The sequence below is a fragment of the Danio rerio genome, chromosome 15 (assembly GCF_052040795.2).
Source record: "Danio rerio strain M-AB ecotype USA chromosome 15, GRCz13ab, whole genome shotgun sequence".
Classification (NCBI taxonomy): Eukaryota; Metazoa; Chordata; class Actinopteri; order Cypriniformes; family Danionidae; genus Danio; species Danio rerio.
In genome coordinates, this window is record NC_141035.1 from 10673924 (window position 1) to 10692941 (window position 19018).

The following is a 19018-nucleotide window of genomic DNA, read 5'->3' on the forward strand; positions in this document are numbered from 1 at the left end:
GCGGGCACGAACGCTCGAGTTGCTGAAGATGTAGGAAGTGTTGGTTGTCTGCTGTTTGTTTTCCCACTCACTCGCACATACACCACGCCCACTGTGTTCAAGGGACGGGACTCTTTCTCTTTGCTGTAGGGATGAACGGAGACAATGAAGCGCAAGTGTGGAGTTCGCCACACCGGCTGTTTTATGTGTAGTTGGTGTCTTTATTACATTACACTCTCTTTTGGTGGGTTTGTGTAAAGTTTGTAAGGGTGTCTGAGACGTTCAAATGTACTTTCGTGGACGGAATAACTCGGTGTTGTCAAATGAGCCGCAACAGAGCGCACTGAACGTGTTCTCGGGATTAGAAACAGCCGTCGGTAACTTCGCCCAATCTGTTGATTAGTTTGAGAAACACGTCACCTTGTGGACTGGTGTATGTAATGCACAATTTTGCTGTCAGTGCTGGTTGATTATTTACAAATAGTAGTTTTCATTACGAAAAAAATATTATGTAAAATAGGCCTAATAATGTAACACACAGGCTAATTAGGGGAAAGCGGGTACGAAAGTAACATTTTTCATTAAAAAAATCTAATCTTTTCATAAAAAATCTAATTTTAAAACTGTTTTTAGCAGAAATACTAACCCACAAGAGTGTTTTATCAAAACCAAGTGCTATTTTGTATCGGTGTAGAACAACTTTAATATAATTTCACTTTAAACAAAAGTTGCATTGTTACTTTTGACCCCATCGGTAAAGTAACAACTATATTTGCTAGATTTACTTAATCTTATTTATTTGAAATATATTTCACTATGTCCTTGTTAGTATTCAAAACAACATATTTTGTCCTTTATTTTTGCAAAAAATATTTTTATTTTACATTTCAGTTCAATCAAATGATTCAAAAGCAAACCAAAACTGCAAAATGTTACAATTTTCTAAAAAAAATTTTATATTTTCATCAATTATTATTGGCAATATGATTTTTTATAAAAGATCTGAGTCCAAATACTGCAAATTCTAATGTGAAAGAAAAAAATAAGGTTTGTCTGTTGGCTGTGGGACATAAATAGCAGTGTTGCTTCCGTCCCCACAGGGTATCTGGCCATTTAAATCTGATTTAAACAGAAAAAAAAACTTTTTTAATTTAACCCTTGTGCAGTTTCAAATGTACTACCCTTTTGTTACTGTATATTAGGGATGAAAATATCCACTGAATTAAACTGCTGTGAAATGCATCAGATAATTTGTTTCATTTTTTTATTTTATTTATTTATTTTTGCATAAATCTGGTAATCAACCTCAGTCCGGATCAAAACTACTAAATTGTTTAGAAAAATACAGGATTTTAACTCTTTAATTGTCAAATTCATAAATAATCACACTGATTTGGTAAAAAAAAAAAAAAAAAAAAACACACAAAATGAAATATTTTCAATATAAAAAGTAAATGTGGACTGGATTTTTTTTACCCTTGTTGCATTGTTAGATTTAAAATTTTTTTTTTGGCCCCATTGACTTCCATTATGAGCACATTTGACAAATTTGTGCATAAATACAGTCTTTATTTTTTTTTTACTCCATGTTGTTCTGAGAGCTGAGATGCATATTTTTATTTTCTCAGACACATCAAGGTAAGTGCGCAAAGGTCACTCTCAAATTTTCAGACACGCATACACACTTGTATGCTGTTATAAAATCCAGAAAAGTTATTGGTGCCAACTGGTGATCAACAGTAAAAATTATTACCTCTTCCCAACAGGAAAACCACTAACAATCAAAAATGCATGATTATATAGTCTCATTGTTTTGTAATAATAATAATAAAAATTGGTTACAATGGAAGTCAATGGGGCTTTTGGATTAGTCAATTTGACCGTTTAGTTTTAATTGCCCACAAATTCTGATGTTTGGATTAAAAATTAATAGACATTTGGCATTTACATAGCAATTCTACATTCTGAATAAAGCTAAACAATATATTTGAGTTTCAAAGAGGAACATTTTAAAATAAAAAAGAATTAGCAAAATATAAATAATTTATTACATTTTCTAAACAATCCATAAACAAATAACTATATTTAACTTTAAGTATTTGTGAGCCTGGCCCACAAAACCAGTATTAATGTTGCACAGGCATATTTTTTTTGGCAAAAGCACAAATACATTGTATGGGTAAGAATTACAGATTGTTCTTTCATGGCAAAAACAATCATTCGAATCTAAATAAAGCTCACTTCATGCAGACATTCTGTAAATTACCCACTGCAAATGTATATATATATATATATATATATATATATATATATATATATATATAAACAGAAATTTGATTAGTATTATACATAATGCCCTTCACTTGGAAAGCTTTAAATGTGACTTTTCCAATATTTAGTTTTATTTTTAACCCTAAGATTTCAGTTATTCAAATAATTTTATCTGTGCCAATTTCTGCCGAATATTGTCCTATCATACCAAACTATAAATTAATGGGAAACCCATTTGTAAATAAATACATATGTAAATAAATATGTAAATAAATACATATTGTAAACGTTTAATAAATAATTAAAAATGGAGAATTATAGCATTTATTGTTTGAGTTAGGTAGTTTGAGAAGAACACCACCTTGTGGATGGAATTAATGTAACACATTAGCAAGAGCTCATTAATTCATTTTCTTTTCAGCTTAGCCCCTTTATTAATCAGGGGTCGCCACAGCAGATTGAACCACCAACTTATCCAGCATATTTCGCACAGCGGATGCCCTTCCAGCGCCAACCCAACACTGGAATACACCCACACACTCTTGCACAATCCATACAATAAGACCAATTTAGTCTATTCAATTCACCTATACCGCATGTCTTTGGACTGTGGGGGAAACCGGAGCAGCAAACTGCATAAGAGATGACAAATACATGACTTCTGTCCAATTTTCTGACCAAAAGTATTGAGTTTTATTGAACTTTTAAGACTCTCACTCTCGCCTGCAAAGCTTATTTTTTCTATATTTTTCACCTATAAGATCAGTCATTCATGCTGTAACATCTCTTGAATCCTAATAGTATCGTGACTCAAAGCAGAAATAAAATCCTCTGGAGGTGTTTTCTGATAAAATGTCGTGCAGGAATCAGCTACCCAATAGAGAGCTACACTTCCTACTTCATGTTGCAATCCTGCACACCTGTCTGTAATTACCAATGATGTTTCAGGAACAAATTAATTGGTTCAGGTGTGTTTGATGAGGGCTGGAGTTCTGAAGAAGGGTTTTGACCTTATTCTGAAATGCGGAAGTGCGCTTGTTTTCGCGATTGTTTTAGAACTTCCGATTCAGTCGCCTATGGGAGAAATGACTAGGAATAATAAAAGGCAGAAAACGGTCAAACTACTTGCTCTACAAACAAATGTTTGCATGACTATACAGACCAAGTAAAATATTATAATAAAAAAATATTTGTTTGCAACATCAAACAGCGAAACAAGCAGTTTTTAATGTCTAAATATTAATGGAAGTAAATAAGACCGGAAGTCTTGAGCCAAAATGATTTAAATGGCTGCGCCCGCTCGTCGGCTACGAATAACGTGAATAAACAGGGATGTCGGAGCCAGTAAGCTGTAAAAACCAGAGGCCTCATGTACGAAGACTTGCATTGAATTTATACTAAAACATTGCGTACCCACAAAGCTTTAAATGTGCATACGAAGTAAAAATTCAGATGTATGAAACACTGCATACGTGGAATTCCATGCATATTTTGTACATCCGACTCAACGTGAAACTGCGCGTACGTGCACGAGCGCAAAATCCCTCCCTGCCTCCTCCACTGAATGAATATGGTAATGACTCCACTTTGGCAAAACCAAACGAAAAAGTAATGGCAAGCAAAAAGAGAAACTTTGAACAGAATGTGAATTGGAGGAGCTCCTTTCGGAGGCAGACCAGAGAAAACTGTGGTATTTGCAAGTTTGTCCTCCAGAATTAATAACAAAAGAAAAAAAATAGAGTGGGAGAGTTTAGCTGACGCGGTTAACGCAATGGGGTTTGAACATCGCACTGTGAGCGAATTAAAAAATAAATGGTCTAATGTAAAGGTGTAAAACTTTGTAGTATCTATTTAGGCTAAGGGCATCTCATTGGAGGGCACCTTGTTGGATTAGCTTGAATAATTCCCGCCCAGCACCGTTTGATTGACAGAGACAACATGACTAAAGAGGGCGGGAAATAGCTCGTAAAGCGCACGACAACATGTTTTGACACGATTGAGCATGAACCTGGCGTCTGATGAACTCATTCTTTTTTTTCCACCACATCAGATTTTGCCTACTCTTCATCACGAGGAAGACAAGTAGAAATCATTAATAAGTGTGTGTTATGTTACGCTTATTTGAGCATCACATTTGCATATTTATTGAATAGAAATGTTTTTTGATTTGCGTATGCCAATTCGTCTTTAGATGGCGCCTTTATAGCAATGTGCGTGCAGTAGATTGCTCCGATTATATTGGGAAAACTTTAATGTTTGCTGGTCAACTGTATGTTTTGGAAACCTTACATACCTACTAGACATGCGGATGATCTCGTCCCATACAGCTGCCATTGCACGGCTCAAATATACTTTGTAGTGTGCAATTTAACATAATTGTCTCTAGGAGTTGCCAATGGAAATAAAACAAACACACACAAGAAATGCACGTCCGCCAGACATGAAGTTGGCGTGGACCAACGCACATTCTCACATTAATTCCATCGTTAGTAAATCCAAGCGTGAGCGCAAAATCTGGAGTACACAAAGCTTTTGTGCGTTCGCAGTGTTGATACATGAGGCCCCTGGAGTTTTTGATTCGATGTTTTATACATGACAGAGTCCAATATTGTTCTTTATGAATATCTACACCTACCTCAACCTTAAACCTAACCTCACAGTAACCAGGGCCCAGTTTTCCAAAAGTAGTACATTGGGATTTTGGATAATAAATTCGATCAAATCTTGGAAATAGGTTTTTCAAAATTAACAGACGGATTTTGAATTAACATCCGACCGTGTAATCCAGTGTTCCATTTGGTTTGGATCAAACCTGCCCTTTGGGTTTTTAAAACTTTGAACTTAAATTGGGATCTATCAGAAGGGTGGAATCAATTAGGATTTTTTTAAAACCAAATAAAATGTAAAAATGTTATTTTTTAAGTGAATGACCACAAACTTAATGGTTACTGATGACATATACATTTTTTAAATATTTAAAGCCTTTATGAAGCATGCCATATCTAATGAAATACAGTATAGTAAACAACAACAACCAAACAAAATCAAAGCAGTATTGTATTAGAATAAACTAAAACATGTAAAATGTTCGTTAATTGCAATGTTTCTATTTCTTACCATCAAAACAAACAATGGCTGTTTGTGGAAACTGGTATTTTGGCTACCTGTTGATCTATGCTAAGCTAGTAGGCTACACTATTGGTTCCATTTAAGGCTCTGGTATACAGGATTTTGTAATCCTAAAATGTGGTAATTGGATCACAGTGATCCAACCCAATGTTCTTTTAAAAACTGTCATAAAAGAAAGATGGTTCAGTTAAGCCTGGATAGCAAAACAAAGTATTGTCAAATCTGGACAAATTTGATCCAGATTAATTTTTTTTATTTTTATTTTTTTATTTAGTGTTTTGGTTTTATTTATGTCTACTCCAGCTACACCACCTAAACCCAGCCTACTTGTAGTATAAGTCCCTCCCCCTTTGTGTTTCCCATCATTACTTGCGGTGTAAACCCTTCCACTTGAAGGTCCCCAGGCTGCAGTTATACCTACAGTATTTGGGTGGAATTCTGCAGGAAGGTATTGATCCAGGAATATTGTTGGTGACCCTAAATGTAGAGCCTCCAGACCCAGACTTGCCTGTCCTCTTGTAAATCTTGTATCCAGTGGTGTAAAGGAACAAATTACAAATACTCAACACAACACGACATGTTTGCTATTGCAGCTGGTCTTTTTTTGCACCCGTGTAACGTCATTCGTAACATAGGTTGGTAATTCATCTATACAGGCATGGGAGACAAATGCTCTGATGAGGCTAAAGATTGCAGAACAACGTCTGTTGCTGGATCCGAGCAGTGAGGTTTGCGGTTTATGCGATCACCAGCTGGCTTCTGTTACATACGGCATATATAGATGACCAAAACATCCTTTACTCATACTTATTATTACTTATAATGTCCAAGACATTGATATTAATATTAATTGCTACTTTTGTGCCTTTTTTAGCATTAATTTTTTTCCTGCCTTTTTACTGGCTTAAAAATCTTAAATTATTCCATCTTCACCTGCTGTGAAAAAGCAGCTGGCGATCTTCAATCTGCAGTCTACTGCTTTTCCTGCAGGTTCCGGATGTAATGTTGAATTTTAACAGTCAAATTTGAACCACTAAATTCATGGAAGTAAATATTTAAACTGAAATAAAATGAACAAAAAATTTACTTTTGAATATTATACATTGTATTTTTAAAGGGTATTGGATATTTTGAAAGTGAAATCTGGTGATTGAATATAAATTATTGAATTTACAAGTATAAAAACGTGTTTGAAATTTTTTGGTTGAAATATCCACAGCTTAAATAAACAGCTATGTTAAATTTCAGGACCAAAAAATACAAACCCTGGAATTCAAGTCATTAAAATGCAAGATCTTGTTAATTCTGTGCATTATTTTTATTCAACAAGCTTTTTAATTCAATACTTTTGCCATTGATTTCATTCCATTGACACTGTCGATCACAGCATACTTCTGGATAGGCTGGAAAACTGGGTTGGGCTGTCTGGCACGGTCCTCAAATGGTTTAGATCTTACCTTGAAGGTAGAGGTTACCATGGTGACCATAGGTCGAGGTGGACACCCATGACATGTGGAGTCCCACAAGGTTCGATTCTGGCACCTCTCCTGTTCAAACCTTTACATGTTCCCTCTAAGACAAATAATGAGAAAGAACCAAATCTCCTACCACAGCTATGCTGATGACACTCAGATCTACTTAGCCTTACTGCCTAATGACTACAGCCCCATTGACACCCTCTGCCAATGCATTGATGAAATTAAAAATTGGATGTGCCAAAACTTTCTTCAGTTAAACAAAGAGAAAACTGAAGTCATTGCATTTGGGAACAGAGATGAGGTTCTCAAGGTAAATGCGTTCCTTGTTACTAAAGGTCAAACAACAAAAAATAAGGTCAAGAATCTTGGTGTGACTCTGGAGTCAGATCTGAATTTCAATAGTCATGTCAAAGCAGTCAGTAAATCAGCATACTATCATCTCAAAAACATAGCAAGAATCAGATGCTTTGTTTCTAGTGAAGATTTAGAGAAACTTGATCATGCTTTTATCAGCAGCAGGGTGGATTACTGTAATGGACTCCTCGCTGGCCTTCCTAAAAAGACAGTCAGACAGTTGCAGCTCATCCAGAATGCTGCAGCCAGAATTCTGACCAGAACCAGGAAATCAGAGCACATCACACCTGTACTCAGGTCTCTACACTGGCTCCCAGTTACATTCAGAATAGATTTTAAAGTATTATTACTGGTCTATAAATCACTTAATGGCCAAGGACCTCAATACAGTACAGATATGCTCACTGAATACAAACCTAACAGATCACTCAGATCTTTAGGATCATATAAACTAGAAATTCCAAGAGCTCAGTCAAAGCAGGGTGAATCTGCCTTCAGCCACTATGCCCCCCGCTGCTGGAATCAGCTTCCAGAAATGATCAGATGTGCTCCAACATTAGGCACATTCAAATCAAGACTGAAAACACATCTGTTTAGCTGTGCCTTTACTGAATGAGCACGGTGCTGCGTCCGACAGATTGCACTATTATGTTTTTCTCTTCTTCTTCATTCTTTTATATCACATTTTACCTGTTTTTATGTTTTTTAATCAGTTTTATTATATGTTTTTATTTATTTATTTTTTTTACTTGTTTCTTTTATTCTTGTTTATGTAAAGCACTTTGAATTGCCACTGTGTATGAAATGTTCTATATAAATAAACTTGCCTTGCCTTGCCTATAACATTGCATCTTGTTTGGAAATGAAAATCAATGTCAACGTCTAACCGAAAAGCAACTAAATATGTACATTTAATGACGTTACAGCTTGACGTTATGTGGATGTTACCACTATAACTTGTATCAGATGTTGGATTTTGGTTGCTATACCTGACGAATAAATGTCAGTATTTGACGTCAATATAACGTTGGCTTAAGATGTTGGCTCCACGTTGGATTTTGGTCACTTTCCAACTAAGGGATGCAACGATTAACCAATTTCACTATTACCCGCGATTTGTCACAGTTTATTAATCATAAAGGTTTCTCAACACAGCGTTTCTGCAAGGAACAAAACTGCTGTAACTAAAAGTTATAAATACTGTGTGCTAGTTTGAAGTTCTGAGCTTGTACACAGAGGCTAAATAACTACAGCAAAAGCTTTTAACGAAGGGTTATTCACATATTGTGTCTTTTGTGTGCGCAAGTTTATTTCTAATGGAGGCACGGCTTGCATTGCGACTCACACTTTCCAGGTACACCTAGTTGAAAGAATGCCGCAAGCACACCCAAAAAGAAAAAGAAAATGAACAAAGAATTTTGTAATATAGTTGATTAAATGTGCCTTTCAGGTAGATTTTGAGCAGCCTTTGACAACACTTATTCTCTTTAAAAGGGAAATATTAACTAATAGCTTAGATTTACATTAATTAAATTAGTAGACAAATACAATTTTTTTATTTATTCCATTTTTTTATTGAATTATTTATTCACTGTTAATCATTACTTCTGTTTAAATGGCAAAACGTTTTTGCCACTTTTTCATATATATTCATATATTTTTCATATATATTCATTATATATATATATATATATATATATATATATATATATATATATATATATATATATATATATATATATATATATATAGTTCTGAGCTATATATATATATATATATATATATATATATATATATATATTTAAAATTCTAATACTCGTTAACTTTACATAACACCTTGTCTAAGGAGTCTAGGGACTGTAAATAAATTTTATCCAGCGCGTCTGGTATAACGTTCATGTTGTTGTTTTTTTTGTGGTTACCTTCATGTTTAGGAGCACTGTGTAAATACACAATACAGTTCGCGCTTCATGCAACATGATCCATTAGTCATAACAGGGATGCCTGAGGAAATCTGGAGGATCATATGTTTGAGCTGAAAATGAAAAATGGACCTTTTTGAATGACATCTCGTGTGAACTATGAGCTAGTGATAATGATGTGTTCTAGTTTAGTGACGTCCCATTTTTTAACGGGAATGTTTTCATCCCTACCCCTTCTGACTTATTATTTTATTAACTTTTTTTTTTTTATAAAGGACCAAGGGGAGGATTTCAGGCTCTAAACTGGTATTGGGATTCGGCCTTAAAGACCTGAAATGTCGATCAGAAAAAGAACACGTTTGAAATGTAAAACAAGCTTCAAAATGGCATCCATCAGAAATAAAAAATAACAAAGCACATTCAGTCATTGTTTTCATTTTATAAGACTTCATCAAAGCTGGCAGGAGTGCGAGAACCTTGCAAATGGAATCGCATCTTTGATATTGTTGAGTCCCAGAATGCATTGCAGGTACCTCTCAAACCCCATCCCAAAACCACCATGAGGTACGGAGCCAAATTCTCTCAGCTGTAGATACCTGTTAGTCACAAAGTACACATATTAAATGACCGCATTTTTGACTAACAACTGAAAACTTGTCATGTTTTGACCATTTATATACACAACAACAGTGTTTTGGTGGCCTAAAAATTTCAATTTAGTTTACATGTACTTCACTTAAAGTATACTTAAAAAGCAAAATAAAAATGGCAGACAACAGAGTTCTATAGGTGCGTTCCAAATCACATACTTAGGCACTATTCTATGCCATTTTGTAGTATAAATAGTGTATAAGTTGTGTGCTCACATTGTAAAATAAAAATAATAAGTGCACTTTAATTACCCAGATGATGCACTTATTTAACCATTTAAATGAAATGTGTAATGATGGACACTTCACGGACTCAACGACCGCAGTTTTGCTCACGTAGCGGAAGTGGCTGAGCTTTCGGCCACTGATGTTTGATTATTTGTTTTGGATGGTGAAAGCGAGAGTGAGAGTGATTATTCCACCTCTCGATGGTGAACGCGGTTATAATCATGGCAGGTATTGTTTAGTAGTTTGGTCATTTATTTCACTAATTTGGCAACTGTCTAACGTCATATGGGAAGTGGTTTGAATTTCCACTTTGTTAAAAAACGTTAGTGTTTCATTTGGGACGACACTACATACATGTAGTATGCTGTCGAGTATGCAAGCGCATAAGTACATAGTGCATAAGTGCATTGTGTGCCATTTGGGATGCAACTTATGTGTGTGGGTGAGAAGTATTTCTTTACAAAGTGACATTGCCACTTATTGGTCTGTCATGCAGAATATGGTGCTTTAGATCATCTGTTTTTAATGGGATTATTTTTACCTTTGTCTGTATGCATAACTTTTCAAAAATCACTCAGGAAAAAAAAAAAAAAATTATATATATATATATATATATATATATATATATATATATATATATATATATATATATATATATATATATATATATATATATGTATATATATATATATATATATATATATATATATATATATATTTTTTTTTTTCAAGATGTTGTTAAAGAGTAAACATACCCTCAGTTAAGAATAAAATAAGTTTGATTGGTAAATATCAACCTACCATGCATATGTGTCCTCCAATCCAGCCCTGTGAAACAAGGCAAACATAACAGGGTCAGAGAAGAATTAAGACACAACAACAGGATTGATTTCAAATGTTTAGTTTCACAAGTACAACTTTTACAATTGCCTTAATTATTAAAGGTGGTTGAATTAGCTATTGTAGTTCAAATTCAAAATACTTTTGAAATTATGCAAATGCAGGTTGCTGCTATCGAGCCCATAGTTTAAACACCTACAACAATATATGAAAAAATGAATGTTTTCCATGTTAATAGGAGTTTTTGTCCAAACTACCATCCGAAATATCATGTTTAGAAACGTTTTCAATTAGGGTTGGGCGATGTCAACCAATTTGGCATCGTACGATGTCTAATGTGAAATATCGTGATGGACGATGGCATAGGCGAAGATGAATTAATCATTTATGACTACTTAATTATTGCATAACAAATATTTATTTGTAGCCTACTATTTTAACTACCTGACCCGCATAGTCTTTGTTTTACCCATAACCAAATCATAAATAAAATAAGTTCACACAAATTACTACCTGTCAATCACTTTTTCCGCAGGACTCTGGCATGAATAGGCAGAGTGACCTGTGTCGTTATAATGGTCTCGACAAACTCGATTGGTATAAAGTTGAACATCCACAGGAACCAACGAACAATATCTGAGATTTTCGCTAAGTACAAAAGTAAAAGTGAAAGATTGAAGCAGTGTGCTGATGCTGTGATAAGTTACATGATAGATTCAAAAGGCTGAAGAGTGGTTATATAGAGAAAAGGTTAATTAAATATCTCCTTTAACAACTATAGTGAGACACCATCCAGCGATACATCCTTGACAAACTGTCTGACGTGCACTGCTCTATGGAGCTCAGCCGAGCGCATAGAAGTGTGTGTGTGCAGCTGTGTTTGTGTGCGTGTGGCTGTGTGATTGTGTGTGTGTTTTTAGCGGACGGAGGGCTGTTCCGAAATGCTAGATGAAACACCAGTGTGGACGTGGATAATTTTCGTTCTAAAATTTTATTTTTATTATTTTTGTTTATAAAACTGAGACGTATTAGTGTAAACAGGGCCTAAGTGTGTATTTTTTCGAAGCGGGTTTGCGACGCAGGCGGGGCGGAGGATCGGCGATGCCAGCTCAGCATTGTGATACTGGCCATCAGCGATGAACGATGGCATCGTCTATTGACAGAACCCTAATTTCAATATCTCATGGCTAAACGACAGCATAAACTACTAAGACAATGATCACCTCAGCTACTGATCATGTGTGCTTTTTTAATGGTAAATGGTAATGGTCAGTTTGATTGACATTTTTTACGTGACATTTGTTGCCATATTGAAAGCAGCAGCAGACAGTTGACAATGATGACAAAAGTATTAGAAAACTACTCAGCATGTACTTTTAATAACGTTGAAGAGAATTAATACGTATTAATTAGATTCTAAACATTACCACTAAACTACCATTTAGTTGCTGAATGCACTATTCTGTGCCTCTGAATGAATGCTTTTAAATGTTTTTCTCATGTTGCATCTGGTGTAGACATTTAAATTGCTTGTCACTAGAATCTTGTCGCGTTGCGTGTTGTTAGGGTATGGAATTACAATTTACGCTGCTCAGCTAATGTTTACATTTGTAATATTTATATTATTTGCTCATTAAAAAAAAAAACATCTTATCTCGCAGAAGATGGCTGAATACACTGAAGAAGCCTTCAACACTGAAATGAAATACAGTACATTTTCTTCCAGGACAACCCTAATCAGGCAGCAGGTGGAACAAAGAGAGCAAAACAAGGACAGACATTCCAGCATGGAATGCATATTTTAAAGGAGAATAACTTACTTTAGCATTCTTTTTCACCAGTGATTAATTTGTAAATGAATAATTTCCAGAACAAAACCAGGAAGTAAAAGTTACATTGACTGACGTCCATCAAACAATTTCAGTTTTCCCAGTACATGACGTCATTAAACAGTGATAGCGAAAAAAAAGCATCACATTTTTGAATGGTCTTTCAATAATTTGAGCCATATAACGTTATAGGTCAGTCATGATTAAAATCGTGTAGCGGCAAACATAAAATATATAAGAACAATCTCCATTCAGTTCACTTTACTATTATGTGCCAAGTGAAAATCAAATAATTTAATGGCTCACAGTTACCTCCATTGTCATGTTGCCTGGCTGACTTGAGATTGTTTAGCGTCTGTCTCCTGCTATTCTCATCCATTCGTGCTGTTTCAGCCTCTCAAGATCTCTTTTGATCAAGCTCATTATCAGATTTACTCAAGGTTTTAAAAATGAAAACAGGCGTGGCCTCTATGCCATTTTGAAAAAAAAAACAAATATTATTTAGGAATGTCAATGGCATACATAGTCCAATTAAAAGAAGCAAGATAATTGCGAAAATGAAACAAGAAAAAATACAAATAATTAATTGGCAGGAGACACACCTATCACCTCAAGAACACGAGAAATTAAAGAGATTTGGCTTTAAAAATACTTTCTATTCATCACATAAATCAGGACGTAAGAGGGGTGTAGCTATTCTGATTCCTAATTCAGTGAACTTTGAACTTATATCAGAAATTAAAGATAAAGAGGGTAGATATATTTTAGTTAGGGGGAAATTAGATAATAAAGAAATTACATTATTTAATGTGTATGCTCCACCAGGAAGTACAAAAACATTCTTTAAGAAAATATTTAATTTGATAGTTACAGAGTCACACGGTACTTTGACAGTAGGTGGGGACCTTAATGTTCACATTGAACCCAGACTTGATACAACTAGTCCCAACAGAAAGAAAACTTCAAATGCTAAAATGATACAAAGACTGCTTAAAGAACTTGGCATGTTCGATATATGGAGAGAGTTTCACCCTAGGGAAAAACAGTTTACCTTTTATTCAGCATGTCATGCAATGTACTCAAGATTTGATTATTTATTCATGAATAATTCAGATAATCACAGAATTAAAATCGTGCAGCGGCAAACATAAAATATAAGAACAATCTCCATTCAGTTCACTTTACTATTATGTGCCAAGTGAAAATCAAATAATTTAATGGCTCACTCTAATCTAATCTAATCTAATCTTCAAGAAGAGCCCAGTTACCTCCTTTGTCATGTTGCCTGGCTGACTTGAGATTGTTTAGCGTCTGTCTCCTGCTATTCTCATCCATTTGTGCTGTTTCAGCCTCTCAAGATCTCTTTTGATCAAGCTCATTATCAGACTTACTCAAGGTTTTAAAAATGAAAACAGGCGTGGCCTATATGCCATTTTGAAAAAAACAAATATTATTTAGGTAGGCCACTATGCCATTATTTATTTTCGCTGCTCACTGCGTGCAAAACAATAATCACCAACCAATGAGAGTGATTGTAAACCTAAGAAAGCCAGTTGGCTGAAAATATTGTTGAGACCATCATGTGTTTGTGTGCGCATATACATTTATTTTTTAAAACAGGCTTTAAACACACATGTATGCGTGTGAGTGAGTAAAGGTGTACACCACGCACAAGTTAATGCCGGACCATTTAAAATAAATACCAGAACGCAAAACACAAATATCTGACATTTTCCTGAACAGAATCTGGTAAGATCCGGCTCAAATTAAGCCCTGATGTTCACCGAGCATGTTTCTTAAATATCTGCAAACATATTGTGCCATTTTTATGCTTCAGTGGAGTCAAAGCACCTTTAAATGCATCTGTGTTGTCATTTTAATTTAATAAATTTAACTTATGCTTCGGTCAAATCACAAAATCAGTTTAAAACTGTACATTTTACATTTTGAGTTTAGTGGTAAATGATCTAAACACCTCTGACTGTCTACTGTGCTCATAAGCTTGTGTGTGACTGGTTATAAGGTTCGGCAGCAGAAAAACAAACACAATGATGCAATGCATGAACATCTAAATGTAATGCCACAAACTGTCGTTTTACATTCATTTTGCAGGGGGATTTTTGTGCTCACCTTAGTGGTAAATTTTAATGGCATCTTTAGTTTTATTTTGCAGTAATAAAACATGTTCACCATCTAGAAAGCTTCACATTTCACAATTGCATATTTGTCTATTTTTAAATAATTAAAACAATGTTTTCATTATTAATCTGTGATAAATTTGCTAATATAAAATGTACCCGTGTATACAGTATATTATAAAGTGCATCTGGAAAGTATTCACAGCGCTTCACTTTTTCCAATTTATTTAATGTTACAGCCTTGTTCCAAAATGGATGACATTAATTTATTTCCTCAAAATTCTACACACAATACCCCATAATGACAATGTGAAAACAGATTTTTTATAACTGTTGCAAAGTTATTAAAAATAAAAAAAACCTGAAAAATCATATGTACATAAGTATTCACAGTCTTTGCTCAATACTTTGTTGATGCAGCTTTGGCAGCAATTACAGCCTCAAGTCTTTTTGAATATGATGCCACAAGCTTGGCACTCCTGTCTTTGGGAATTTTTACTTTGCAGTACCTCTCAAACTCTATCAGGTTGGATAGGAACAACAGTGTACAGCCATTTTCAGATCTCTCCAGCAATTCAGCATTCAATAGGACGATAGGACTGGCTGAGCCACTCAATGACATTCACAAAGTTGTTGTAAAGCCACTTCATTGATATTTTAGCGATGTGCTTTGGGTCATTGTCCTGCTAGAAGATGTACTGTCGCCCCAGTCTGAGGTCAAGAGCACTCTGAAGCAGGTTTTCAGTCAGGAAGTCTCTGTACATTGCTGCATTCATTTTTCCTTCTATCCTGACTAGTCTTCCAGTTCCTGCTGCTGAAAAATATCCCCACAGCATGATGCTGCCACTATCATGCTTCACTGTAGGGATGGTATTAGTCTGGTATTGAGCGTTGCCTGGATTTCTCCAAACGTAACGCCAGGCATTCACTCCAAAGAGTTCAATTTTAGTCTCATCAGACCAGAGAATTTTGTTTCTTATGGCTTAAGAGTCCTTCAGATGCCTTTGGGTTATTGATCACCTTCCCGACTAAGGCCCTTCTCCCCCGATCACTCAGCGTAGATGGCTGGCCAGCTCTACGAAGAGTCCTGGTGGTTTCAATCATCTTCCACTTATGGATGATAAAGGCCACTGTGCTCACTGGAACTTTCAGAGCAGCAGTAACCTTCCCCAGCCTTGTGCCTCGAGACAATGTCTTGGAGGTCTACAGACAATTCCTTTGTCTTCATGCTTGGTTTGTGCTTTGGCATGCACTTTCAACCCTGGGACCTTATATAGACTAGTGTATGCCTTTTCAAATCATGTCCAATTAACTGAACTTACCACAGGTAAACTCCAATTTAGCTGCTGAAACATCTCAAGAATGATCAGTGGAAACAGAATGTACCTGAGCTCAATTTAGAGCTTTAAACCAAAGTCTGTGAATCAGGGTTTTTTTTTTTAAATAATTTTTAACAGTTTCAAAAAAATCTTTTTTCACATTGTCATTATGGGCTACTGTGTCTAAAATTTTGCGAAAATAAATTAATTTAATCCATTTGGAATAAGACTGTAGCATAAAAAATTGTGGAAAAAGTGAAGTGCTATAAATACTTTCCTGATGCACTGTATATTTGGGCCTCATAAGTGTTGAATTATTATATCGTGCATCCTATATTATTAATTGTTAAAAAATTTGAATAAAAATTCTTACTGTGATAGTCTTTGTGTTAAAAGTTGTAGTCTCTCCTCTCTCAGAGATCCACCACAAAGCTCCCCGACACCAGGAACCAAGAGGTCTACAGCAGCTGCCTGTCGAAAAATACAAAAATAAAATGATTAAAAAAACAAAAAGCAGCACATGGGGTGAAGAAAATCAAGATGAACATACTTCATACCTCAGTATTCTGCGTTCATGCAGTCAAAATCATTATAATTTAAAAACGACAACTGATATTCTATCATGTGAGTGTTCATTTCCCCTGACTGACTGAAATATGACATGGCATGAATGCTAATTAACTAATAAATGTTTGTCAAGAGTGCTGAAAAGAGCTTATTCTTACTGTATGTCTGGGGTGGTCCTGGTTGTCTCTGGCATAGAATGGCTTTAACTCGTAGGGATAGTTTACAACAAACACAGGGGTGTTTCCGCAGTGCTTAACAAGGAACTTCTCATGTTCCGTCTGAAGATCACAGCCCCACTAATGCGAAGAAAAGAAAGGGGTAGAAAGTAAGTATAGATGTAAGAGAAAGGCAGAAAAGATGCTTTATGAACTAGACCTGCCACGTTTTTGAAAAATTGTCTCATTATGAACTTATCACTTGAGTTCATCGTGATAATGTGCTGTATTATGATTTTAGTATCAAGTTGAAAATATTTGAGCATTAAATGCATTTAATGCTCATTTAGGCATGTAGACATGGTCAAAACAATCTGCTGCAGTTTAAACAGAGCATCAACATGGGGAAGAAAGGTAATTTAAGTGACTTTGAATGTGGCAACGTTGTTGGTGCCAGATGGGCTGGGGTCCGTTCTTCGTACGTGGATTACTCAGTTAGCTGGATTTGGATATTGACGATTTGACACGATCCAGGATCGTTTCGTTCTTCAAAGCTGATCCGAGAGTTGTTGTCATGGCAACAGTTCTGCTAGGTCAAACCTGATCGGGAGCAGGTTCAATTCATGTAAACAGGATTAGATCGGCTCAGTTCAAGCAAAGATAATACAGAAAGTATGTTCGGAATTCTGATATTTTCTTACAGTAGTAGTTATATACACTTGGGAAAATAATACATAATTTTTAAATATATATATAAAGTTATAGTCATTAATAAAATAAATAAAGTTATACATATTAATAAAACGTATGCAATCTGCACCCTCGAAATGAAAGTACAAAGACTGCCATCTGGTGCAAAGAGAAAACTTATTGAAATGAACTTTTTAGATCGCTTTAGAACAAATTGTGTATAATAGAAATGCACAATATGTGACTTTTTTTGAAGCAATAATACATTTCAGCAGTCATAAACATGTTTTGATAGTTAATATGCCAGTGATTTGATGCTTCACAAAAGTTGCAGACACCTTTACCAATATGAAAATGCTTTTGTAAACAACCAGTTATTCTTTATACACCGATTAAAAAACGGCTACATTAATAAAGAAAATCTTTTCTAAATGTAGAACTAAATGCATTGATTTGCATTGAAATACATGATGAATACTCTTGTCTTGACAAATGAAAGTGTAAAGCCTGCAGCTCACAACAAATGTGGAAAGTTCTTGCGTGTCATATTTAACAAACCATTTACTGCTAATTTAATGTAATTTTGCTCACATGGATAATTGAATATTAATCAGATGATGTCATTACGCTGCTATGCCGTCAGCCAATCGTTGCATTGCTGATCATGATTTCGAGGATCGATAGATCTGTCCTTCATAACACACGCACCGATCTCAGATCAGTTCATCCAGACATTCTAATCTGATTCGCGAACTTGTTTGAAGAACCAAATTAGCGAGAGATCAGTTATCAAGATTAGAAGATCCAGGATCTGCCAAATCATCTTAGATCATTTAAGCGAGGTACGAAGAACGGACCCCTGGTCTGAGTATTTCATAAACTGCTGATCTACTGTGATTTTCACGCACAACCATCCCTAGGGTTTACAGAGAATGGTCTAAAAAAGAGAAAATATCCAGTGAGCAGCAGTTCTGTGAGCACAAATGCCTTGTTGATGCCAGAGGTCAGAGGACAATGGTCAGATGGGTTGGAGTTGATAGAAAGGCAACAGTAATTTAAATAACCACTCTTACAACCAAGGTATGCAGAAGAGCATCCGTGAACACACAACATATCAAACCTTAAGGTGGATGGGCTACAGCAGCAGATCACACCAGGTGTAACTCCTGTCAGCTAAGAACAGAAAACTGAGGCTACAATTCACACAGGCTCACCAAAATTTGACAATAAAAGATTACACAAATGTTGCCTGTTTTGATAAGTCTCAAGTTTTGCTGCCACATTCGGCCGGTAGGGTCAGAATTTGGTGTCAACAACATGAAAGCATGAATCCATCCTGCCATGTATTAATGGCTGAGGCTGGTGGTGGGGGTGGTGTAATGGTGTGGTAATATTTTCTTGGCACACTTTGGGCCCATTAGTACCAATCAAGCATTGTGTCAATGCCACAGCCTACCTGAATATTGTTT

The 19018-nt window shown here is 35.4% G+C and overlaps 1 protein-coding gene across 2 annotated transcripts in view; it reads right to left on the reverse strand.

Annotated features, from left to right (window-relative positions):
* Positions 1–9552: 9552 nt before the first annotated feature.
* Positions 9553–19018, reverse strand: part of nars2 (asparaginyl-tRNA synthetase 2, mitochondrial) — a 34167-nt gene continuing 24701 nt past the window's right edge. The window contains exons 6-9 of one of the 2 annotated variants that reach the window (XM_087283137.1): positions 16863–17000; positions 16511–16608; positions 10813–10839; positions 9553–9729 (exon numbers count right to left, since the gene is read on the reverse strand). In XM_087283137.1, coding sequence (XP_087139263.1) covers positions 9585–9729; positions 10813–10839; positions 16511–16608; positions 16863–17000 — 408 coding nt within the window. In that variant the 3' untranslated portion in view covers positions 9553–9584. 2 annotated transcript variants of the gene reach the window in all.